Source organism: Paroedura picta, chromosome 9 (genome assembly GCF_049243985.1).
Source record: "Paroedura picta isolate Pp20150507F chromosome 9, Ppicta_v3.0, whole genome shotgun sequence".
Lineage (NCBI taxonomy): Eukaryota > Metazoa > Chordata > Lepidosauria > Squamata > Gekkonidae > Paroedura > Paroedura picta.
In genome coordinates, this window is record NC_135377.1 from 82591882 (window position 1) to 82617457 (window position 25576).

At 45.6% G+C, this 25576-nt stretch overlaps 1 protein-coding gene across 1 annotated transcript in view; it reads left to right on the top strand.

Moving 5' to 3' along the window:
* Positions 1 to 25576, top strand: part of PIGN (phosphatidylinositol glycan anchor biosynthesis class N) — a 90540-nt gene that overhangs the window by 16993 nt on the left and 47971 nt on the right. The window contains exons 7-15 of the mRNA XM_077351173.1: positions 2312 to 2436; positions 3808 to 3938; positions 4875 to 4991; positions 6285 to 6325; positions 7722 to 7781; positions 8885 to 8977; positions 11449 to 11504; positions 17305 to 17383; positions 20591 to 20767. Coding sequence (XP_077207288.1) covers positions 2312 to 2436; positions 3808 to 3938; positions 4875 to 4991; positions 6285 to 6325; positions 7722 to 7781; positions 8885 to 8977; positions 11449 to 11504; positions 17305 to 17383; positions 20591 to 20767 — 879 coding nt within the window. The remainder of the gene's footprint in view (positions 1 to 2311; positions 2437 to 3807; positions 3939 to 4874; positions 4992 to 6284; positions 6326 to 7721; positions 7782 to 8884; positions 8978 to 11448; positions 11505 to 17304; positions 17384 to 20590; positions 20768 to 25576) is intronic.

Sequence of the window (25576 nt, forward strand, 5' to 3'; positions counted from 1 at the left end):
AACTGTTATTGTCAAGGTCACCCAGCTGGCTGCATGTGGAGGAAGAGGGGGGAAACAAACTGAGTTCCCCAGGTTGGAGGCTGCTACTCTTAACCACTACACCAAGCTGTAGATGCTGCTTGGTAATTATAGTAGACTAGCAATAAAATCCATTGTACAAAAAATCACAACAGGCTTTAGAAAACTGTTGTTGGTAAGGGCTAGCCGGAGCTGCTTAACCAGGTGGGCAGCAGTGATGGCTGCCCCTCAGTTCGACACAGGCAGAGAGAGAAACATGTTCCTTAGTCAGTTGCTGTTAGGGGCTTCCTTCCCAGCAGCGGAATCCTGAGCAAGAGCTGTAATTGTTCCTTTGTGGGGGATGTTCTACCAATAGGAAAAAAGCAGTCTGGTTTCGTCAGTGGTTGCTGAGCAGATTCCCTGGACTGCAGGACATACTGGCTAATTGGTGAGCCATCCCTGATCAAAAGGTCTCTTTTATGGGAGATGATGATGATGATGATGATGATGAGCAAATCGGGACCACAGTGAAAAGAACCGGAAACAAACAGTCACTGTGAATAATGGCTATTTTGTTTCAGAATAAATACAGTTGCATTACATATGGTCCTTGCCTTTCAATTAGAAGAATAATAAGGGTATCAGATGAAAGGCTTAGCTTTGTGATACTGCAGAACACCTTCTGTGATAAGCGGTAGACCAGAACTGGCCAACGTGTGGCTCTCCAGAGGTTCATGGGCTGCAATTCCCCTGACCCCTTGTCAGCCTCAGCCCAGGGACATCTGGAGAGCCACACGTTGGCCACCCCTGCTGTAGACTAATAAACTGAAGTCAAGCAGGTGACAAGCATATGGAAGCCCATTTCAGAGTTGATCTTATTCTTACTATGTTTTCCTCAGAAATTCTCTCCCTCTTATTAATAACTAACCATTCATATGGGAAGAGAGCCAGGCTTGTAGTCTCTTCTTAATCTGGTACAAAGCCTTCTAACAGTAGCCGGCAAGACGTTACGGGATCACATTGACTGTTGTGATAGCCTTCTTATTCTTTCAATTAATATATAAGGGCCATGCCGAATGTAATTGTATAAAACACAATAGCTATTATTCACTTGGTAATTAGATTCATATAATCCATATAATCCCATCTGCCCCACATTTTCTTGCCAGGCCTGGCGCAGCCCCCAGGCTCTCCTAGTTTGCTGTACCCACTAGCGTGGATAATGCTGTTATACTTTGAGGGAAATATATACGCACACCCCTGGTGACTTCTAAAAAAAATATTTCAGATTTTTCTGCAAAACATGGTGTTGGTGGGGTCTAGCAGTGTTCCCTCTAATTTTCTCCTCTACTGAGCAGAACAGTTCACATCATGATCATGAGCAATATACAATGGCGGTACTCTTCAAAAGGGTAATGGGCAGTGCAAAACTTTGTGTGGCTCGAGACTGCTCCTGGGTGGGGCTTCCTGGGTCAAGGAGTGGCCGCTCACCCCCACGGCTTGCAGGGAACACTGGAAGTCACCCAAGTTCACATAAAAATCTGCTTAATGTATGCATAGCCCCCATCTATGGATTTAAGTATCCGCAGATGGGGCCCACAGTAGGGAAACAGTGTATAGATTAAAACTAGATTCAAATGGGTAGCCATGTTGGTCTGAACTAGTACAATAAAATCAGAGTCAGTAGCACCTTTAAGACCAACAAAGATTTATTTAGGGCGTGAGCCTAACTTCTTCTAGTCTGACGAAGAGTGCTTGCACTCAAAAGCTCATGCCCTGAATTAATCTGTGTTAGTCTTAAAGGTGCTACTAGACTCTGATTTTATTAGATTAAAACTAGTTTATGTTGGGCTGTGGGTGCGGAATCTCCTGTGTAGTGTGGGATTTATGGCAGTGGGGCTTTATGTGCCAGGCGCATGCAAATTTATTGCCTGTCTCGCACCTCCTCAGATTGCTTCAGCATTCCCAAATGCTCTGTCCTTTTGTGAAAGGGGTTAATAGGAGTCATTCACTGGCCTCTAATCAGGAAATGGTTAAGATGGGAGGGATTAGTTTGCTCCATTGTGTTGATGCTGAGATGGTCCCTATGCCAGCCTGTGACAAGGAACTGCCAAGATCTCCATGACATTCTGATTGAGTAACCCTTCTAGTTTCTCTCATGAAAGTGAATGGATGCACTGATTTACAAAGGTTTACAGTAATTGTTTCTTCCGTGTGCATGCTTGGTGAAACGGTACTCAACAGAAGTGTGATTTGGCTTTTGTGTTGCAAATGGCTTTTAGATTAACTTTTATCAACACTTTTCCCCACATAGGATTTTTTCAGCTCTGCTAGAAACAACGAAACGCTGTTTTCTCAGCTACATGAGCAGAAAATTGTTTTCTTCCTGCATTTATTGGGGATTGACACAAATGGGCATGCTCATCGGCCTCATTCAAGGTATGCTGTGTTAATTCTTATCATTTGGAATGTGATACAATTTGGGCGCCAACCAGCCACAGCTAAACAGTTTTGCATTCCATTCGTACCCATCGGAGAGATTTAAGGGCCCGCTTAATTTTCCTGTTCAGCTCAGTGAACTCCAAAATGCATTATTTTGATTCAGTCAAACCCTTTCTGTTCTCAAGTTTAGTTTAATGCTTTTGTTTTAACCCTTTTGACAAAGGCTTCCCTTCATCTATGCTGTAACGGGATTTGAAAATCTGACGTTTTTGGAACTCTGATTAACTTTCTCATCCTTTGTTTAATTACACCATAGCCTTTCAGATTGTTACTTTCATTGTTAGCTTCACACCATTAATGATACCCAAATATAAAGCTGAAATCCAGTAAAGTATGCTGGGGGAAAACAGCGCATTTCAAAAGTATCTTGTGATCCAATAATAGCAGGAATGGTTACCAGGGCTCAGCCTGTGGACAGTTGTAAGAACTTGATTTATAAAGAACTTTGTTGGACTGCAGCTACATATACTGATTTAGTAGCCCTAAAAACTCCAGTGGGCGAGGTGGTATAGATGTGTCAAGATTTATCTCATATTTAATACAAATCTTAATGCAACTTTCCCTTTCCACTGGAGAGATCTTGGTGGGGCTGAAGAAGGCAGTGGTCTGCCACCATCCCTGCCCACTACCACTTGGTCTCACACTTAGCATTTCTAGGGAAGGTGGGGAAAAGAGCTGCTGCGGACCAGCTGACAGCATGGCACACACAGGCGCCCAATAGCTCGGGTGGCGTGGAGGCAGCCATTGCCATGGCTCTTCTGCCATCGGCCCCTCGCCGCTGCTGCCTGCCGCCTGCTACAGTTGTTTCCCACTGCCGCCCGCTGCTTCGGCGGTGGTGGCCAGCAACCTGGGGACCCCGCAGAAGGGGCAACGTGACCCCAAATGGGGTTGCGACCCCCAGGTTGAGAACCACTGTTCTAAGGTTTTCCTAGACTCTTGCTGTTTTCTGCTGCTACAGACAGACAGATATGGTGACCCATCTTGATGTTTCTCAAAAGCTTAGTTTCTTTATGATTGTGTGACACTGAGCTCATGAAGGGGGAGGTCTGATGGAGGAAGCTGTCAGCCCCATTTGTCTCTGCTGTTCCTCTAGGAAATTAGCTTTGGAAATAAACTGGATTGTGCCATAAACCCAGAGCCTATCTAGTATGATTTGTGAAGGGAGACTGTCAAAATGCAAACTAGAAAGGAAAATCTGACTCTCTCATTTGTTTCTGTCAGTCACATTGGAAAAATCCGTCTCCTGTGCAAATGCGCTTTTGTTATAATTCCTTCAGCACATGATGCTTTCCTTTCTTTTCTCCGTAGCGAGTACAAGAATAATATCAGGAAGGTGGATGAAGGTGTAGAAGAAATTGTGTCTCTAGTTGAAGATTTTTATGGAAATGATGGCAAAACAGTTTTTATCCTGACTTCTGACCACGGAATGACGGATTGGGGTGAGATTCTTGTAGAACATCCCTCCTTATCAGCCTTAATAGAATCATCGAGTTGGAAGGGCCCTCCAGGGTCATCTAGTCCAATCCCTTGCAGAAAGCTGGAGATTCACAACTACCTGCCCACCCACAGTGACCCCAATTCCTTGCCCAGATGATGCCCAGCCCTCCAAAACCAGAATCCCTGGCCAATTTGGCCTGGAAGAAATTTGCTTCCCGATCCCAAAGTGGTGATTGACATTTCTCAGGACATGCAAGAAAAGGCCACAAGAGCCCGTTTAGTTGGATCAGCTGAAATAGCCCAGACTGACCTAAGCTTCTCGGATCCTGGAAGCTAACCGGGGCAGTACTTGTTTGGTAGGTGACCGAGGGAGGCTATGGTTGCTATGCAAAGGAAGGTGCTGGCCAACCACCTGTGTTCATTTTTCCCCTTGGAAAGCCGTATGGGGAAGGACTTCATGGCATTGATGGAATGAGAAATGAAATAACTTTTTAATTAACTTTTGTTCAGTAAAGAAGAGTTATTTTGTAACTGTTTTGAAATCTAACTTGTTCAATGATTATATCAATGTTGTTTCACGCTTTGCCTCGACTGAGAGGTGGGAAAGGCAACCACATTGACTGGCTCTTGTTCCTTTTTATGCTCCAGTTGCCACAAGAACCAGCATGGGACAGTGGTTAAGAGCTGTGGACGCTAATTGGGAGCCCCTGCATTGAGACTCCTGAGGGTAATTAGCATCCACAGCTCTTAATGACTACCCCATGATGGTTCTTGTGGCATCTGCCCACATGGTTCTCTCATTCTAACATAGTGTGTTCTCCCTGCTGCCTTCTCCCCCAGTAAAATCAGCAGAGCTGAGACTAGTTCAGGAGTGCTGTGATAGAAGTCCAGCCACTTATTCTGAAGTAACTTTAATTTTTTTCCCCCTGTGGGCTTAGGGTCTCATGGTGCTGGTCACCCCTCAGAGACTTTAACGCCATTAGTTGCCTGGGGGGCAGGAATCAAATCCTCGCAGCGAGTCTCTTCCCAGCAATTCGAAGATGGATTTTTGAAAGGTAAGTGGGATCTTTTTGGCCATATTCCTGAATCAGACTTTGCCTCCATGGTTGTGCCGTCCCCGACATCTTCCCGCACATCATCTTGGTCTGCTCAGCTCTTTGCAGCCAATTCACCCCGATTCAGGACTGTATAACCAAATTGAGGCTGAATTGGAGGGATGAACCACAAATCCTCTAACCTTTGTTTAAGAAGAAGAGTTGAGAGCCAGTATGGTGTAGTGGTTAGGAGTGCGGACTTCTAATCTGGCATGCCGGGTTCGATACTGCGCTCCCCCACATGCAACCAGCTGGGTGACCTTGGGCTCGCCACGGCACTGATAAAACTGTTCAGACCGAGCAGTGATATCAGGGCTCTCTCAGCCTCACCCACCCCACAGGGTGTCTGTTGTGGGGAGAGGAATGGGAAGGCGACTGTAAGCCGCTTTGAGCCTCCTTCGGGTAGGGAAAAGCGACATATAAGAACCAACTCTTCTTCTTCTTCTTCTTCTTCTTCTTCTTCTTCTTCTTCTTCTTCTTCTTCTTCTTCTTCTTCTTCTTCTTCGCTTTTCTCAACCTGAAGGAGCCTCAAAGTGGCTTACAGTCACCTTCCCTTTCTTCTCCCACAACAGACCCCCTGTGAGGTGGGTGAGGCTGAGAAAGCCCTGATATTACTGAAGAAGAAGAGTTGGTTCTTATTTGCTGCTTTTCTCTATCCGAAGGAGGCTCAAAGCAGCTTCCATTCACCTTCCCTTTCCTCTCCCACAACAGACCCCCTGTGAGGTGGGTGAGGCTGAGAAAGCCCTGATATTACTGAAGAAGAAGAGTTGGTTCTTATATGGAAAGGGAAGGTGACTGGAAGCCGCTTTGAAACTCCTTCAGATAGAGAAAAGTGGCATATAAGAACCACCTCTTCTTCTTCAGTAATGCCAGGGCTCTCTCAGCCTCACCCACCTCACAGGGGGTCTGTTGTGGGGAGAGAAAAGGGAAGGCGAATGGAAGCTGCTTTGAGCCTCCATCGGGTAGAGAAAAGTGGCATATCAGAACCACTTATATAAACCGTATAAATCCCAAGTATTATTGTTGTGCAGTTCTTTAAAAAGCTGCACCGGGTTTGTTTAGAACGCCTTTGGAGTTCTCCTTAGATTTGCATACTAAAACTGGAACGTGAATCTCTTTTAGTAGGAAAAAGATCATTATGTGCTCTAGGTATTGCTGGCAAGTCATTAAGCATCACATGAGTTATTTTCCTCAAATCTGCTTATATCATGTATGTCTCAAATTGTCTTTTCTTTTCTCTAATCTTACTTATAGACTGGAAACTGGAGACATGGAAGAGACAGGATGTCAGCCAGGTACCTACTTTATAGTGCTCACTGCTTATTAATGTGTCTCTTTAATTCAAACCATCACTCAGGATGTTTAGGGCTCTAATTAATACCTGATAAAACTTGCAAGAGTCACCAGCTAGAGTCATGTTTCTGGTTTGCTGCACCAGGTCAATATATAATGTTCGACGTGAAGAGAGGGAAGGGAAGGTTTTTAAAATCCACTTTTCTGTACCTTAAGTAGTATCAGAGCAGCTTACCGTTGCCTTCCCTTCTCTCCCCCCAAAACAGACACTCTGTGAAGTAGGTGAGGCTGAGAGAGCTCTGAGAGAACTGAGACCAGCCTAAGGTCCCCCAGCAGGCCTCGTGTATCTCAAAGCGGCTTACAGTCGCCTTCCCTTCCTCTGTAGCACTGCACTCTATCCCTTCCACAACTCCCAGATCAGTTTCTCCTCCCTTCTCATCTTTCTTCAGTCCAGAGCTTGTAACCAAGATTATAACCAAGTAAGTTTGCTAACTTAGGTTTTGGGATGATCTGGTTAGGAAAATGGCCCATCTGCTTAAGTTTGAGGTGATCTTAATCCTGGGGTGTCATCTGAAGAAGAAGAGTTGGTTCTTAGATGCTGCTTTTCTCTATCCGAAGGAGTCTCATAGAGGCTTACAATTACCTTTCCTCTCCCCACAACAGGTACCCTGTGAGGGAGGGGAGGCTGAGAGAGCCCTGATATTACTGAAGAAGAACAGGAGTTGGTTCTTTTATGCCACTTTTCTCTACCCGAAGGAGGCTCAAAGCGGCTTACATTTGCCTTCCCTTTTCTCTCCCCATAATACACACCCTGTGAAGTAGGTAAGGCTGAGAGAGCCCAGATATTCCTGCTCAGTCAGAACAGTTTTATCAGTGCCGTGGCGAGCCCAAGGTCACCCAGCTGGCTGCATGTGGGGGAGTGCAGAATCGAACCCGGCTCACCAGATTAGGAGTCCGTCCTCCTAACCACTACATCAAGCTGGCTCCTAGAGTACCTGCCTGCCTGCCTCAAAGGGTCTTAGTTTTCAGAGCGAACTTGTCTGTGGCTTCTCTTCCAACAGGATCAGGATGCTCCTGTCCTTTATCAACCTGTGGTCCTCCAGGTGTCCATGGACTACAATACATTTGCTGGCAGGGGCTCATGGGAATTGTAGTCCGTGGACATCTGGAGGACCACAGGTTGACTACCCCTGCTTTAGGCCCTTGGTGGAGTTTGTCTGCTGCTGCCTTGGTCTATGTGTTGAATTCTCTAAGGGCATGGGCATCTCCGCAAATGTGGCAGTAACGATTATATGGATAGCCGTCTGAGTTTTATTTGTAAACTTTAAAGTGTCACCGTTATCTGTATCCTGTTGATTAAACAATTACTTCTTTCACAGTAAACTGTTCTGTTTGCAGGCTGATATTGCCCCTCTGATGGCTTCTCTCATCGGAGTGCCTTTCCCCCTGAACTCTGTGGTAAGGCATGGAGTGTGGAGCTTTTCCTCTCTTGGCTATAAATGAGTAAAAGAGTTCATTATAGCACTGGAATCGAACTGGGAGGGGGGGGTATATAACTTTCACAAGTATACATTTTGTACTAGCTTAAATATCGTCCAGATTTGCTGTGGAGGGGCAGAAAGTTCCAGCACCCTTTTCCATTGTCTCCCCTCAATGCCTTTTGACACCGGGAACCACGTCTAGCCATAATCCTCACTAGCAGAGTTTTCTATGCCGCACCATGCCTGGAGCAACGTAGTTGCCTGCCGTGCCTCTGCAACTGTGCTTGGCTAGGGTGTATTTCAGAGCAGTCAGTAAGGCTGGCTTTCTCAACCAGGGTTTCGTGAACCCCCCGGGATGTTCGGGACAGTCCTGGAAGGGTTTCCTGAATGGGTGGGGGTTAGTTAATGTTTCATATATTTTTTAATGTGTTAAACATTTATCGGATGATACAACCATATATGGTCATGTCGACCCCCCCCCTCAAAATGGCCTGGAGGGGGTGGGAAGGGGAGGGGCCCCAGGTGGGCATGTCCAAAACTCTGCTTCCCAACCATATTCTTCATGATTGCGCCCCTTCTGGGGTTTCTTGAAGCCTGAAGAAGGCTTCAGGGTTTTTCAGAATGGTAAAAAAGTTGAGAAAGGCTGAACTAGAATATACATTTTATAGAAATTCAGGAGGGCGACCATGTTGGTCTCTCCCCACACGTGGCAGCTCGATATTTCCCTGAAATCTTGCTCTTTGTGGAGAAAGTAAGCTGGAAAATTGTGCTTTGAGGGGGGCATCCTATTCAGAAAAGGCATTGACACATTTCCCGTTAAATAACTGTGTAGAACAACAGGTTTTGCTATCTAATAGAACAGGGGTAGTCAAACTGCGGCCCTCCAGATGTCCATGGACTACAATTCCCCGGAGCCCCATGCCAGCATTCGCTGGCAGGGGGCTCCTGGGAATTGTAGCCCATGGACATCTGGAGGGCCGCAGTTTGACTACCCCTGTAATAGAAACTGCTGCTGCGTGGTTGTGGCTGTCCTGTTCCCAGTGTTTGTGTGCATAAATGTGTACCTTGTTATACTTTCAGGGAATTCTGCCTCTGGGATACCTGAACAACACAGCTCGTTTTAAGGCGGAAAGCATGTTTACAAACGCTGCTCAGATCCTTGAGCAGTTTAAGGTAAACCATCACCCAGAAGCGTTACACGTTCACACAAATATTGGCTTTTCTAACTCTTCCATTAGGGTGCATAAAAGTGTTAGAAATTTATGTAATTTATAGCACAACCCTGAGATTACTTCCCTCGGCTTAAACCCCCCTGTATAGACCCAAGCAGAATTCTGAGTTAGAGAGAAGAAGAGCTGTTTTTGGTACACCGTTTTTCACTAACCGAAGGAGCCTTAAAGTGGTTTACAATTACCTACCCTTCCTCTTTCCACAAACAGATACCCTGTGAGGTAGGTGGGGCTGAGAGAGCTCTGAGAGAACTGTGACTGGCCCAAGGTCACCCAGCAGGCCTCACACATCTCAAAACAGCTTACAATTGCTTATCCTTCCTCTCCCCACAACAGATACCCTGAGAGGTAGGTGGGACTGAAAGTGCTCTGAGAGAACTGTGACTGGCCTACGGTCACCCAGCTGGCTGCATGTAGAGGAGTGGGGAATCCAACCTGCTTCTTCAGATTAGAAACCACTGCTCCTAACCACTACACCAAGCTGGCTCTGCGATCAGTCATTCAGGTAGCAAGCCTAAGCAGTCTACTTTGAAGTAAACTCCGTTTCGGTCAACGGGACTAACTGTTCTTGGATCTGAAGCCTTGGGATAGTTAACAGATCATCCACTTAACTTGTGAAAGTGAATCCATTCAAAAACAAACAAACCCTCAGCTCAGTGTCGCAATAACCAAAACTGGCTTGAATTCTTGTAGCTGTCTGATGCTTTTGTTGACTTTGGGCATCCATTTAGCATTTCCTGGTAATCGCAGTCTTTGTTCTGCAGCTTCTGAATCTGAAGGTTCGACTTCTGGCCAGCCCATGTGAATCAGTGCCAGCAGAATCAGGGCTTTCTTTGAATTAGAATCGGCCCTGAATTCCCAGTCTCTTAACTGTTCAGCGACAGTTGGCTGCTGGCAATCCACAGACTGTTTTGCTGGCTTACCTACTCACCGAGGAGAACAGGGGCGGGAGTCGCACCCACCCGTAGAACTGGGGCTTAGGAGATAGGAATATTCCTGTCGCGATTGGAACATTTCAAGGCAAATCATGCTTGAATGCGGAACATTAGATTATTCCATGGTTCATGAACATCTTTGAAACTCCTGTAGCTGGTATAAGAAGCAAGGGGCCAATTAGGATGGCCTCTTCGGGAGATGCTTGGATTCAGACTCTGGCTCTCCTGTACTTCTGCCCTGGCCTATTGATGCATTTGGTCTTGATTAGGGTTGTGCACTTTGGCATCCAAAGCGGTCGTTCCAGCCTGAAGCAGCCAGCGCTGCAGCACTGGGGTGGAGGGGTAGTGCCAGTGCACCTGCAGTCGCAACTGGAGAGCCGCAGTTTGGCCACACCTGTGGTTCCAGTTTTGGTACATCTGCTGCCAAATGTGTAAAGAGCCAATTTGGTGTAGTGGTTAGGAGTGCAGACTTCTAATCTGGCATGCCGGGTTCGATTCCGCGCTCCCCCACATGCAGCCAGCTGGGTGACCTTGGGCTCGCCGTGGCACTGATAAAACTGTTCTGACCGGGCAGTGATATCAGGGCTCTCTCAGCCCCACCTACGCCACAGGGTGTCTGTTGTGGGGAGAGGAATGGGAAGGCGACTGTAAGCCGCTTTGAGCCTCCTTCGGGTAGGGAAAAGCGGCATATAAGAACCAACTCCTCCTCCTCCTTCTCCTCCTCCAAAGCAAGTCCTACGTTGTTGGGTTGTCCAGTGTCAGGCCTATGGATAGAGGTACACCCAGAGTGAGCTGTTTGAAGTCAGGACATGAGTCAAAGAAGTAAAGTACGCAAATATTCACTTCTGCCCCTCTAACTCCATTCCTCTCCTCTTTTGGAAATGAATTCTTTCTTCAACCGCCATTAACCAGACTTTTGACTGAAAGAAGTGGAAGAAGAAAAAGAGTAGTTTTTAAACACCCCACTTTTCTCTATTTTCCAACGTCTCAAGGCACCTCAAAAATCACATTCCCTTCCTGTCCCCATAACAGGCACCTTGAGAAGGAGGTGGGTTTGAGAGAGTTCTGAGAGAACTGAGACTAGCCCAAGGTCACTCAGCAGGCTTTGTGTGTCTCAAAGTGGCTTACAATTTGACTTCCCTTCCCCTCCCCACAACAGACAGCCTGTGAGGTAGGTGAGGCTGAGAGAGCTCTGAGAGAACTGTGACTGGCCCAAGGTCACCCAGCTGGCTGCACGTGGAAGAGGAGCAGGGAACCAATCCCAGCTCTCCAGATTGGAGGCCGCCTGCCTTAGGAACCACCCCACTCTGGCTGTCTTGAAGAAGGCTACTGAAGAGGCATTTGCTGCTGCTTCTTTTGCCTGTTATAAATACTTATTTCCCACCTTTTTGGTAGGCATAAGCGGCTTACCACGAGACTATACCCGCTGTGCTGTGTACATTTCTAACAGGTTCTGTTGTCCTCCTCTGGTTACATTCAGGTGAAGATGGCTCAGAAGAAGAAGACCACGTTACCCTTCCTGTTCTCACCATTCAAGTGAGTGTGTTTACCACGTCTGCATTTTCTTCAGCCTTTTCTGTCTTCTCTCGTAGGCCAGTGACAAGTGATCAAGAAGTAAAGGGACAGTATTCATCCAGCAGGACAGTAAGAACAGCCCCAGAGAATCAGTGAGGGTTGGATCCAGCAGTAATGGCCACTGATGCCCCCATTTTCCATCAGAGAGAGACGCCTTTGCCAACTCCCCTGTCTCTCTGGGGAGACCAGTTAAGGCCAAGGACTATTAATTTGTAAATGTTCTATTTTTTACTTGAGTCCCTGTTAAGACTGTTGCATTCAAATTCAGATGTCTATTGTATTGCATCTGTTATATGGTATTAGATCTTTGTTGGTCTTAAAGGTGCCATTGGACTCAAATTTTGTCGTGCTACTTCAGACGGCTACCCATTTGAATCCATTATATTGTATGGTTTTCATGAAAGTTCCCAGGTTAACCTCCCTGAGCCACAAGGGAGGGCGGCATATAAATAGAATAAAATAAAAACAAATGAATAAATGAAAGGAGAGTTCGAGGTCTGTGGTGGAAAAGATTGGATCTGTGAAAACTGCCCTCTACCCCTGGATCCAACCCAGGGGGTGGCGACTTGAGAGACCCTGTTACAAGCATATAATGATCAAGGACAGACGTAAAAGTCGGAGCCGACAGCCCTGGGGGGGGGGGGGGAGGCTGTGTCATGATCCGGAGGCTGCCTCTTGAGTTACCAAGAACGGAAATATTGAACTGGTGATTCCCTGGTTCACTGATCTGAATTGCTCCAGTCGTCAGTTGTAGCAAGGATTAAAATCTTGGCTCTTTCTCAATTCTCTTTGGAGTCTGGGTAACAGCACTCATCCCTTAAACCGTGATTTGAGAAGGGGGGGCACTAGGATGACTAGTGGCCAAATTCTCTTCTCCTGTCTGCTTCACGGAAAACAGGATTTGGTTGTAAAGAAAGCAGCACCCTGAAGACTAACAAAGTGTAATTCAGCATAACTTTTGGCGAGTCAGCCTTAATTTATTCAGGTTAAGATTGCCAATTTCCAGGTGGCACCTGGAGAGCTCCAGGGAATGCAGTTGATCTCCAGGTGACTGAGATCAGTTCACCTTGGGCAGCCTTTCTCAACTTGTGTGCCGTTGAGAAACTCCTGGAACATTCTTCAGGCTTAAATAAACCTCAAGAAGTGGCACGATTGTGCAGAATGTGGTCAGGAAGTATAGCTGTGGGCATGCCCACACTGGGCCCCTCCCCTTCCTAACCTCTCCAGGCCCATCATTGGCCATTTTGGGAGGAGGGAGCCGGTCCACATGACCATATATGGTCCTATCACCCAATAATAAAGAAACATACATTGGACATTAATAACCTCCCACTCATTCCGGAAACCCTTCTGGGACCATCAAGAAAACCTAGCTGAGAAAACCTGACCTAGAGACAATGGAAGTCCCCCCCCTTCCCCAACCCCCCCTCCTCAGGCTCCACCCCCCCCCCCCACAATATTCAGATGTTTCCAAACCTGGAGGTGGCAGACTTAGTTCAGATGCCAGTTTGGTTTCAGCAGCATTTGTGGAGATCTTCTCTTTCTTCCCCTTTAAGCTCCTTCTGCTCCCAAGTGAGTCCCGTCGCATTTTAAGCCTTGGGGGCTAAGGCAGGCTGTGGCAGCCATTTTGCAGATGGAGTTTTCTGCAATAGCCATTTTGTGGCCATGTTGTGCCAGCATGCCAAAGGGGCCCACAAAGCATCTGGAAAAGGTTTGGGGACTCCTAGGCTAGACGGGGAATTGAGTGCTTATCCTTTCGGGAAGCCACTGTTCTGTCTGAACTTGACCCTGGTTGCTGTGTGATATGTTGACAGGATGGTATTGCTCATGTTCTGTTAGTTCAGGGGTAGTCAAACTGCGGCCCTCCAGATGTCCATGAACTACAATTCCCAGAAGCCCCTGCCAGCATTTGCTGGCAGGGGCTTCTGGGAATTGTAGTCCATGGACATCTGGAGGGCTGCAGTTTGACTACCCCTGTGTTAGTTCATACTGTGCCTTCATCAGCCTCCTTGTTCAGGCAGGGTTTTTGGTTAAAAGTTGTTTCTGTTTGTTTATATGTTGCTCTTATCCTTATTGGGTCCCAAAGTTTCCCCCCTCCTCCATTTATTCCTTTACAACACTAGCCTTTTGAGGTAGGCTACTTATATTCTTTTTATTATTATTGACCTTATTCATGGCCCACCTTTATTTAAAATCCATTTCTCCCACCTTTCTGTCCAGTTAGGGCCTTACATAAGGGAACATCACACAAAACAAAAGAGAAATGGGTAAGAGATAGAAAATGATTGGCTAAAGTTCACTGAGTGAGCTTCCATGGCAGAGCAGAATTTGCACCCGGCACTCCCAGACCCTAGTTTGACATACTAACCACCACACCATTCTGGCTATAACACTGAGCCAATGAGCTAGGCAAAATCCTAGTGTAAAATCCCAACAGCCAGTGTGGTGTAGGGGTTAAGAGCAGCGGCCTCTAACCTGGGGACTGGGTTTGATTCCCCACTCCTCCTCCATATGCAGCCTTGGGACAGTCACAGTCCTCTCAGAGCTCTCTCAGTCCCACCTGCCTCACAGGGGAGAGGAAGGGAAGGCAATTGAAAGTCATCTTGAGACTCCTTCAGGTTGTAAAAAGCAGGGTACAAAACCTCAGCTCTTCAAGGGCTCTTTCACCATCCCTAAAAAACGAGAGGGAGATCAACAAGGATGTTTGATTTAAAAGTGTTTATTTGCTGTTAAGCATTTTATTAGATTACAGTTTTAAAAGTTGTGCAGGTTTTAGAGCTGGCTGGGAGCTGTATTGCAAATAAACCTGAACCTGAACAAGGATGCATAACAGTGCATGTTGTTCCATCGGAGTTTTTAGAATTTTATCTTCTAATGCTGATTTAAAAGGAGGAAAACAAAACTGGCAGAAATAAGGCCTTCTGCCAGAAGCGACAGGCAGAGAATTGCTAGCCAGGCAGAACTCCCTCGAGGGCCCTCCACTCAGTTCATTTTGATCACAGGCTTGCTATCTCGGCTGTCAAGTGCTATTCGTTACGTTTTTTAAACAGGGATCGTGAATGATGTGCTGGAAATATTAGTTTTGTCAGGTGTGCTCCCAGTGACAGTCAGTAACATCTCATAAGGGACAATTTATAAACCTCTGCACAATTAGCCCTAATGTTTAGTTCCATAACTAATTGTTCTTGCACACGATGATATTTATATTATTGGGAGCTAAAGAGGTTTGATTATATAGTTGTGGGACTTGTTTGGTGAGCCGTTGTGATTTTGGAGTCTGTAATCAGACGCTTTTTGGCCTCCGTATTACCTGAAGCCCGTCCCCTGGAAAGTCAAGAGTTCAGCCCTCCCAGCCGAATTCACAATAGGCCCAAATAATGTGAAGGACAGCTGTTTTTTTTAAATACCCTACTTTTTACTACTCAAAGGAGCCTCAAAGTGGCTTACGGTCGTCTACTCCTCCCTGTGAATCTGAGAGAGCTCTGAGGGAACTGTAACAGGCCCAAGGTCACCCAGCTGGCTGCATGTGAAGGAGGAGTGGGGAATCAAACCCCCCAAGCTGGCTCTCTGCAGACTTATATGCAGAAATTATGAAATGGCAAAGAGAGAGGTAGAAAAAATCCCAACATTTTTGGCACCAGGTAATATAGAAATGTTTCCAAACAGGGTCCGGCTGTTGCCCACAGTTCTTTTTTCACGTTCGTGGCGTAAGCCTGATGGCTTCTCCAACTGGTGGTACAAATTGAGGTCCAGTGATGCTTATTCCCCCCCTCCCCCAGAGTTTCAACCTGTCTCCACCGTCACGGATCCACAGATCTCACGGAAACAGCCTGGTTTCAACTTTCCAGTCTTTAACTAGTAAGAGAACAAAATCTGTGTGTTTCTGGCACCTTCTAATCTGTTCAATAGGTCAGCAAACGCATCGTCTAGCTCAGGGGTAGTCAACCTGTGGTCCTCCAGATGTCCATGGACTACAATTCCCATGAGCCCCTGCCAGCGTTTGCTGGCAGGGGCTCATGGGAATTGTAGTCCATTGACATCTGGAGGACCACAGGTTGATTACCCCTGTTCTAGCTAGTGGGAAGATGCCAAGCAGCCAGTCACGAAGAATAACCCAACCAAACGTAACACGTTCAGTGGCCTATCATTGAAACTAAAAGAGGCTCTCCAGACTGTCATGTATAGTTTGTTAAGCTTATTTATTTAATTTTATCTAAAATGTGTATTTCCTGCCTGATCTCTTTTGCCTTGAGGAGCCATTTGGACATAGTTCCAAAGTGAGGTTTTAAAGCTTTTGGGCTACACTGGAAATGGATTTTAAAAAATAAATAAAATCTATCCTCTCCATACTTCATTGTTTTGCGACACCCCTTTTCAAAAACTATATTGCTTAAAGTCCTATCTTTATGTGGCCTGCTCCCCCATAACTATCCTTTATTTTGTACAGTTCTCTTCAGACCCCATAACTTTCTTCTAAAGCTTTAATTTTGGCTGTAAATCTCTTTGCTTTCTCTGTTACTCTGGTGTTAAAAGCACCCAAAGGGCCATCTTCCCAATGAAAGATATCCCGTAGGACTGTCCTGTTTCTTGTAAATGGGCTTGTGAGACATGATTGGTGGAAAACAAATTAGGAATAGCCTAAATAGCTCTGAGATGTATTGTGGACAGACTAACTATATATATGTACACTTTAAACATACACAATATGGGCAGACTCTGAATATATACATACTTTAAATATGTATATACTAGAATTAAAGCCCGTTGTAGCTGATACAACGGGCACTAGAATGGGGGGAAGGGGGAAAATCGCAAAGAGAGAGGGAGGCAGAAAGGAAGAGAGTGATGAAGATAAAGAGATACAAAGAGAGAAAGAGGATATGGAAAATGAAAGAAAGAGAAAGGAAAGGAAAGAAAAGAGAGGGAAAGGAGTGTTAGCCAGTAATATGGGTAGAAGGGAAGAAAGTAAGGAAGAGAGAGAGATAGAAAGGACAGAGAGAAATATAGAAAGAAAGAGAGCAAGAAGAAGACAGAGAGAGAGAGCCAGGCTTCCCTAGTCAAGGGGGAAGGGAAGGCCCTGCCCACTCTCTGCCACCTACCCCTTACCCTTTTATTTATACAGTGCAAGCTGTTCCAGATAGATCAGCCTTTCTCAGCCTGGTTTTGTGAACCATGGTTTCTCAACCATGTTTTTTTTGACAGCCCTGGAAGGGTTTCCCAAATGGGTGGGATTAAGCTAATTTATATATTTTTAAATTTGCTAAACATTTATCAGGTGATATGACCATATATGGTCATGTCGACCCACCTACCCCTCCCAAAATGGCCAGTGATGGGCCTGGAGGGGGAGGGGAGAGGAGGAGACCTGTGTACACAGCTGTATTTCCCAACCGTGTTGTGCATGATCCTGCCACCTCTAGGGGATTCTTGAAGATTTCAGGGGTTTCTCAATGGTAAAAAAGGTAAGAAAGGCTAATTGAGAGAGGATAGATCAGGGGTAGTCAAACTGCGGCCCTCCAGATGTCCATGGACTACAATTCCCAGGAGCCCTTGCCAGCATTCGCCAGCGAATGCTGGCAAGGGCTCCTGGGAATTGTAGTCCATGGACATCTGGAGGGCCGCAATTTGACTACCCCTGGGATAGATATATGTAGATATATAGATAGCTATAGATATATGCCCACAGTTATTTCTCTTGTCTTGCAAATTGAAATGAGAATGGTATTTTAGGCTGTTTTCCCCCTGTATCTTTTTTGTGCAGGTCTCTTTCTGATTCAGAACAAATCGACTTTCTCAGAAAAATAAGGACTTCTATTCAGCATGAAAAATATGAGGAAGGGGTAAGTGAATGGTCAGCGGGGACCTTAATGTTCCATCGTCAACCCCATGCTGGTTCTTCACAGTGAGTGAGACCACAGCCTCAAGGTCAGAATTGTCAACTGTGACCCGCAAAATCCCTCCAGGGTCTCAAGCAAAGGACTTTTCACGTCCCCCAACCCCTGATCCTTTTAAAGTGGGAATGCCAGCAATTGTGGGGGCTTTGCACGCAAAGCTGTCACTGCACCACAGCGCCCTGCTCTTTTAGTTTTCTGTATGCCATTTGAACTAGCCGTGCAACATGTTATAGCTTGCCTAATCTCACTTGTTCCCCGGTGTCTGTCATCTGTACTGCTGTGTACAGTTAAGATGTAGCTGGGCACAATTTAAGGCAGGCTTTCTCAACCTTTCAGCCTTTGAGAAATCCCTGGAATATATTCTTCAGGCTTTGAGAAACCCCAGAAGTGGCATGATCCTGCAGAATATGGCTGGGAAGCAGAGCTGTGGACATGCCCACCCAGGCCCCTCCCCTTCCCACCCTCTCCAGGCCCATCATTGGCCATCTTGGGGCGTGGGAGAGGGGGTTGACATGGCCATATATGGTCATATCACCCGATAAATGTTTAGCACATAAAAATAATGTATTAAAATTAACTTCCACCTATTCAGGAAACCCTTTCAGGGCTGTCAAGACATACCAGGACTACACAAAAGCCTGGTTGAAGGGCATGGCTATTGCATACAGAGCCCTTCATGGCCTTGTCCCCTCTTACTTGTGTGGACAGCTGCACTCCCTACGTTCTGCCACAACAACTTTACTGAAGTCAACAGGGGCTTCTGCAGGTGTCAGGGGGCAACGGGGAAAATTGGCAACTGCCCACATACCTGCCAGCTTGGTGGCTTCTAATCTGGAGAACCGGGTTTGATCCCCCACTCTTCCATGTGCAGCCAGTAGGGGGTGACCTTGGGCTTGTCACAGTCTTGTTAGAACTGTTCTCACAAGGCAGCTCTGTCAGAGCTCGCTCAGCCCCACCAACTTCGCATTGAGTCACAGGAGATCTGGTCTAGTACCGTAATAATAAAGACTTGTCTTGACTTGAGTCACAGGAGACTCCTGTGGGGAGAGGAAGAAAAGGCAATTGTTAAGCTACTTTGAGATTCCTTCGGGTATTCCTTGTGCTCCTACCTTGTGGAATTGTTTGTCCAATGAGATCTAGAAAGCTTTCACTTTTTTGTCTTTCTACAAACTATGCAAAACTGAACTATTCCAGTGTGCTTTTCTGAACTGTAGAACATGGTTTACAAACTTGCTTGGATAACTGATTAGCATTATGGTCTAGTGACCAGAATCTGCTTAGGGTCCCTGGCCCTAAAATGATTTTTCAGCTCTGGCCCTGGTCTGGTGGAACGCTCTGCCAAATGACTTCAGAGCCCTGTGGGACCACAAGCTGTTCCTCAGGGCTTGCAAAACAGAGCTGTTCAGCCAGGCCTATGGTTGAGCAGGGTGGGGACCATCACAATGGCTGGCCTCAGTAACCAAGAACCCACCCAAGCAGAACATCGCTGCAATGATATAAGCCTCCTCTCCTGCCCCTTGAATAAAGATGAAGCATACAAAGACTGGTTTTAGGATTAATAATTTCAATGTTTAAATAATTTTATGAATGTTGATGTATTTTATTGCTTTAGTCTGTAAGGTGGCCTGACCCTTCAGCAACTGGTGGCATAAAAAAAATCCATTCATTCATTCATTCATTCATTCATTCATTCATTCATTCATTCATTCATTCATTCATTCATTCATTCATTGCCTGCCTGCCTGCCTGCCTGCCTGCCTGCCTGCCTGCCTCTTGTGGCTCAAGGCAATTCACAGGGAACATGAAAACTGTATGACAGATACAACATATGTTCAATAACTGCATCAGTTAACAATGACAACATCACTAAAGGTTGACATTTGTTTGCTGTTTAACTGCTTAACAATTTGACTATAACCCCACAGTTGGTCAGTACGGGATTGCCCCAAGATGTACTTAATGGGAGGGGGCTCTGGGAGCCCAGTAGATGTTACCAGCTCACTGGCCCCAACCAAATGCTTGGTGGAAGAGCTCCATTTTGCAGGCCCTGCAGAACTGCGCTAACTCTAGCAGGGCCTGCATCTCCTCTGGGAGCTCATTCCACCAAGTGAGGGCCAGGTCAGAGAATGACCTGCCCCTGGTCGAAGCCAAACTTGCTTCCTTGGGGCCAGGAACTGCCAGCCGGTTGGAGTTGGCTGATCATTATGCCTCTCCAGGGGGCATAATGACAACAACTTTTGTCTACACTGCTGTGTGTAGCTTATTGTAACTAGGACCTTATTTATGTAATTTCTGTACTGTGAATACTTATACTGTGCTTTGGTTCTGTCTGGTGGCTTCAGGCTTCCGAAATCCTAATGCCTTAGTTATTGCATGACCTGTTTTGTTGATTGCACTGCCTCACCTCTTGTAATCCGCCTTTAGTCCCCATGAGATAGAATGACTAAAGTTAATATTAATTAGGAAAAACAAGGCACCATCCCAAGTAATAGAATTCCTTTATCGGTTTTTCCAAAATTATTATTCGGTTTGCAGTTAAAAATCCTCTTTTGCTGCCATGAATGGAGCAAAGCAGATTGGAGAAGAACCTGCCGTGGAGCTGTAGCAAACTCCTGGTCACCCCATCCACAGGGCATTCTGGGCAGAGGTGGTTGGCCATCACCTTCCTCCACGTGTCGCCCCCCAGTCTTCCTTGGTGGTCTCCCATGGAAGTCCTGACTCTGCTTCCCTCTCCAAGGTCTGAGAAACTTGGGCTGTTTGGGCTGCTCACCAAGCAGTTTGGGGAGGTACAGTTTGGAATGTACAACTTTTAGCTTAGATCTTAATATAGCTACAAACTGTTCCTAATGCTGGAGTAATAAAAGCTTTTTGTTTTTATCTCTTATGTTTCTATGACTGTACAATTAAATAATTAATAAAGAGCTAAAGAGTTTTGAAATGTACAAAGGGGAAAAAGAGGTTTCTGTTCTCAGCTCAGTGTTCCCATTTAATCTTTTTTCTTAAAGTTAAAAAAAACACACAAGGGGAAGAATTGATGATCTGAACATTGTGTCGCCATTCGGTCCTTCCTAGGCAGGCACTGGGGTGCCGCAGACCCAGAGTTGGACTTCAGCTCCGTAAAGTGACTCTTTCCTGTTCCTTTCCTTTCCACAGGTATCTCTTTGCCGTCAGCTGATCGGTCTTGCTTTAGAAGGGCTGCTGTACTATCATACCTATGACAGGTTCTTCCTCGGCTTAAGCGTTGCCCTGAGTTTTGTGGGGTGGACATCTTATGTGATTCTGGTCATTGCAAAGGCACAAGTGGGTCTGACCTGGAGGACCCCAAATAAGGTTAGTTGAAAATGTGTTTCATTCTTTGCTTGGTCAGACCAAACCATTTTGTGTAGTACAGGGGTGGCTGAATTGTGGCTCTGCAAAACTCCATAAGCTGCTTTGAGACTCCTTCGGGTAGAGAAAAGTGGCATATAAGAACCAACTCTTCTTCTTCAGTAATATCAGGGCTCTCTCAGCCTCACCCACCTCACAGGGGGTCTGTTGTGGGAGAGGAAAGGGAAGGCGAATGGAAGCCGCTTTGAGACTCCTTTGGGTAGAGAAAAGTGGCATATAAGAACCAACTCCTCTTCTTCAGTAATCTCAGGGCTCTCTCAGCCTCACCTCCCTCACAGGGTGTCTGTTGTGGGAGAGAAAAGGGAAGGCGAATGGAAGCCGCTTTGAGACTCCTTCGGGTAGAGAAAAGTGGCATATAAGAACCAACTCCTCTTCTTCAGTAATCTCAGGGCTCTCTCAGCCTCACCTCCCTCACAGGGTGTCTGTTGTGGGAGAGGAAAGGGAAGGCGAATGGAAGCCGCTTTGAGACTCCTTTGGGTAGAGAAAAGTGGCATATAAGAACCAACTCTTCTTCTTCAGTAATATCAGAACTCTCTCAGCCTCACCCACCTCACAGGGGGTCTGTTGTGGGAGAGGAAAGGGAAGGCGAATGGAAGCCACTTTGAGACTCCTTCGGGTAGAGAAAAGTGGCACATAAGAATCAACTCTTCTTCTTCAGTAATAACAGGGCTCTCTCAGCCTCACCCACAACACAGGGTGTCTGTTGTGGGAGAGAAAAGGGAAGGCGAATGGAAGCCGCTTTGAGACTCCTTCGGGTAGAGAAAAATGGCATATAAGAATCAACTCTTCTTCTTCAGATGACAGGATTAAGGTCTCCTCAAATTTAAGCAGATGGGCCATCTTTGTAACCTGATCATCCCTGGAAATGTTTCCTGGGTGGATGGGATTTGATTAACTTTTTAATATATTTTTTAAATTTGTTAACTATTTATGGGGTGATATGATCATATATGGTCATGTCAACCTCCCCCCCTTAAAATGGCCAATGATGGGTTTGGAGTGGGTGGGAAGGGGAGGGGCCTCGGGTGCGCATCTACACAGCATATTCGGCACTATCATGTCACTTCTGTGGTTTCTCGAAGCCTGAAGGATGTCTCAGGGGGTTCTCAATGCTAAAAAAAATTGAGAAAGGCTGTTTTAAAGGTTCTGCTTATATAAGTGGATGAAAATTATAGCTCTACTAACAAAAGTTTTTTTCATTTGCTGGTATATACTCTAGTTCTTTCAGCTTTCAAACTGTTTTCTGATAAATTATTCTGAGCGCACTTCTGACCTTTTACGATGTCTAGTGTAAAATGATATAAGCCGGCTTTGCAAAGACTTCCAAATAAATGCCAAACACATTTAGAGTGCTAATATTTCAGACTTGGTATTTGCCGTAAAATGTCTTTAAAAATTTTCCAAACTTTGAAATGTTACCTCTGTAAATATTCTCTTTTAAAGGTTTTCTTAAAAACATAATATTTAAAGTGCAAAGTATTAGTAACTTTGGCAAATAATCCAACGGTTTTTATCACTTAAACATTGCTTACTGTCATTTCAAAGAGCAAGAGTCCAGGAGCACCTTCAAGACTTAACAAAATTTGGGGCTCTCAGGAGCCACTGTCCACTTCTTTACATCACAATATAATCTTAACACAGCCCGCAGCACCTCGGGCACCGCGGACTAAATAAAGCTGTAAGGGCTTAGTGGGAGGAGTTAGGGCGGGCTTTGTCCGGGATGAGGAAGGGTGCCGATTGGCCCCTTCCTCCGGGCAGACCATCAGCCAGGCCCAGCCGATTCCCGCCCTGCCACCAAGAGCGCAGCTCGCAGTTGCTCCCTTGCCGGTGGCCTGACGCATCGGAGGAGCGCGGAGCGTGGTTGCCGGGGGCTCCCTTGCCTAGCGCCCGCTGTATTTTAATTACAGCGGTCTTTATTACTAGTCTTAGAATAATATCACTATCATTTTTTGCAGCTCGGCCATAGATTTGCTTTATTTCCCATTTATGCTGTGCTATTGATGCTGTTGTTTTATGAGTTTTAACAGCTTAAAAAAAAAGAAATATAAAAATTACGGTTTCGTTGTATCCAACGGTGTCCTCGCGTAAATTAAAAAACATGTTTATGCAACGGAGGAGATCCTTTTCCTAGTGGAGCTTCTCTTTCTGCTTGCCATAGCATGTATTATTCCAAGGTCTCCTGGCTCTCAAAAATGCCAGAGACTCGGTATAGGTGGCCATCAGAGAGAGTAATAGTTGTAATAGGAGTTGGGGATTGTGTGTGTGTGTGTGTGGGGGGGGGGTCCGCCATGTTGCTGGGTTGTTGGTTTTGTATCAGTATTTCAGATTTCAGATTCAGATACCTTTATTGGCATAAGATTTGATATACTTAAAACTAAATTTAAAACAGAAACAAATTCCGGGCATAGACATATGGACAACAGTAATAAGGCCTTATGTCGTATAGCCGATCTGCAGCAGAGATAGATTAGTTCTCGAGATAATTGACAGGATTTTTGCAAGGTCCACTATCTGAGACGGCTCCTTTACACTCAGCTACATCTTCACTAGATGTCAGTATGTCTTGTCCTTTTTAATGGGTTTTTTAATTGGAGTTTTAACTTGGACACCCTTCTTGGGAGTGGTGGGTAACAGATTAATAATAATAATAATAATAATTTTTAAAAAAGAAGTGTTGTAGTATTCCCCAACTGGAATCTCACATGTCTGTCTTTACATCTCTGTTTCTAACTCTCTCTCTCTCTGTCTTTCTCAGTACTCAGAATCTAAAATGTGTGTATTATAGACTTGGTGGTGAGCTGCCATTATTCCCCCACCAGGGAATTGTGGTTAACTACATAAACTTTAATTGGGATATACAGGAGTGTAATTGCAAAAGCTAGTGAGCCAGCATGGTGCAGTGATTAAGAACATGGTGTAGTAGTTAAGAACGTGTTACCCAAATAGGTAGGATCTTATTATTAGTTGGGGAAATTAGCTTTCATTTAGAGACTTTGCGAAAGGGGGGGGTAACACCTCCTTCCAGCAAGAAGGAAGTGAACGAATCTTCTGATGGCCACCAATGTCTAAGGCAGGGGTAGTCAAATTGCGGCCCTCCAGATGTCCATGGACTACAATTCCCAGGAGCCCCTGCCAGCATTCGCTGGCAGGGGCTCCAGGGAATTGTAGTCCATGGACATCTGGAGGGCCGCAGTTTGACTACCCCTGGTCTAAGGTGTTTGTTCCCTTAGAGCAGCCTTTCCTAAGTTTTTGACCATTGAGAAACAAATAAACAAACAAAAAAGCCTTGCTATTTTTAGATTCCAATGAGTAGCCGTGTTGGTCTGAAGTAGCACAATAAAATCAGAATCCAGTAGCACCTTTAAGACCAACAAAGGTTTATTCAAGGTGTGAGCTTTCGAGTGCAGACTAAGGAAGAGTGCTTGCACTCGAAAGCTCACGCCTTGAATAAATCTTTGTTGGTCTTAAAGGTGCTACTGGATTCTGATTTTGCTATTTTTAGTGATTAGTCTGGGTTGCTTACTGATTTGTACAGGGTGTGGGTATATCCCCACTACCAATTTTATGGTTGTCAGCTATTGATTACTCTACAATGCCCTAAAATCTAGATATTTATTAGCAAGATGCTATTTGCTTCCAACAGCTAAATATATTAGGAGACTAAAAGCCATTCCCTGGGAAAAAAAGAAAAGAAAGAGTTGTTGTGCTTTTATAGACTATATATGTTCTTTAAAACGTCTCTGTCTTTGATTGAAATTGTTCAGTGTTCATGTCTAATTCAAGTTCTCCAATTTGTTTTGGAAACAAATTGTGTGTAGATGTGCTCCATCATTTGAAATGAATAGGCCAGTTCTTGTAGACCTTGGAGCTAGAGTTGCCGGGTTCCCCCCGCCCCGCCTACTAATGGGGGATGGGGGGCAGGGTTGCTAGATCCAGGTTGAGAATTTCTTAGAGATTTGGGCATGGAGCCTGGGGGGGACAGGGACCTTCAGTGGGGTACAGGGGAACTGATCATTTGTCCATGGAAACTGATATTAGTAGTCTGGAAACGAGCTATAATTCTGTGGAATCCCCAGGCCTCCCCTGGAGGTTGGCTTCACTACTTCTGAGCTTTGAATTATGAATTATGGATTGAAGGTGGAGAGATTCAAAGACTCAGACAGCCAATGTTGTGTAGGATTGCCTGCTTCAGGTTACAAAGTTGTAGGAGATTTTGGAGGGCAGAGCCTGGGGAGGACAGGAGCAATGTTGGGTACAATGCCCAAGAGTCCACCCTCCAAAGGATCCATCTCCAGTGGAATGGATGCCTCTAGTCTGCAGATGGGTTGTAGTTCCAGGGGATCTCCAGGTCTCACCTGGAAGCTGGCATCACTACCTGGAGCTCTGTGGTCACATGACAGTGGTAAGGGCAGGCCTGCTGTTGAAAATGGTAGCCCTCTGCTGAACTGCCTTCTCTGTAACAAGTAGCAGAACTTACAACATGCAAGGATGCTGGGGGTTTCTGCAGTGGTGCTCCACAGCAATGATTGGGGTTAGTGGAGGGGAGGAGCAGAAGAACACGCCATTGAATGTCATTGAGATATAGGCATGCTTTGTCATATATTACGGAGTAGAGTTATAATTTTTTAATGCAGCATCCCTGTGTTGTAATAACTAAAGGTAAAGGTATCCCCTGTACAAGCACCGAGTCATGTCTGACCCTTGGGGTGACGCCCTCTAGCATTTTCATGGCAGACTCAATACGGGGTGGTT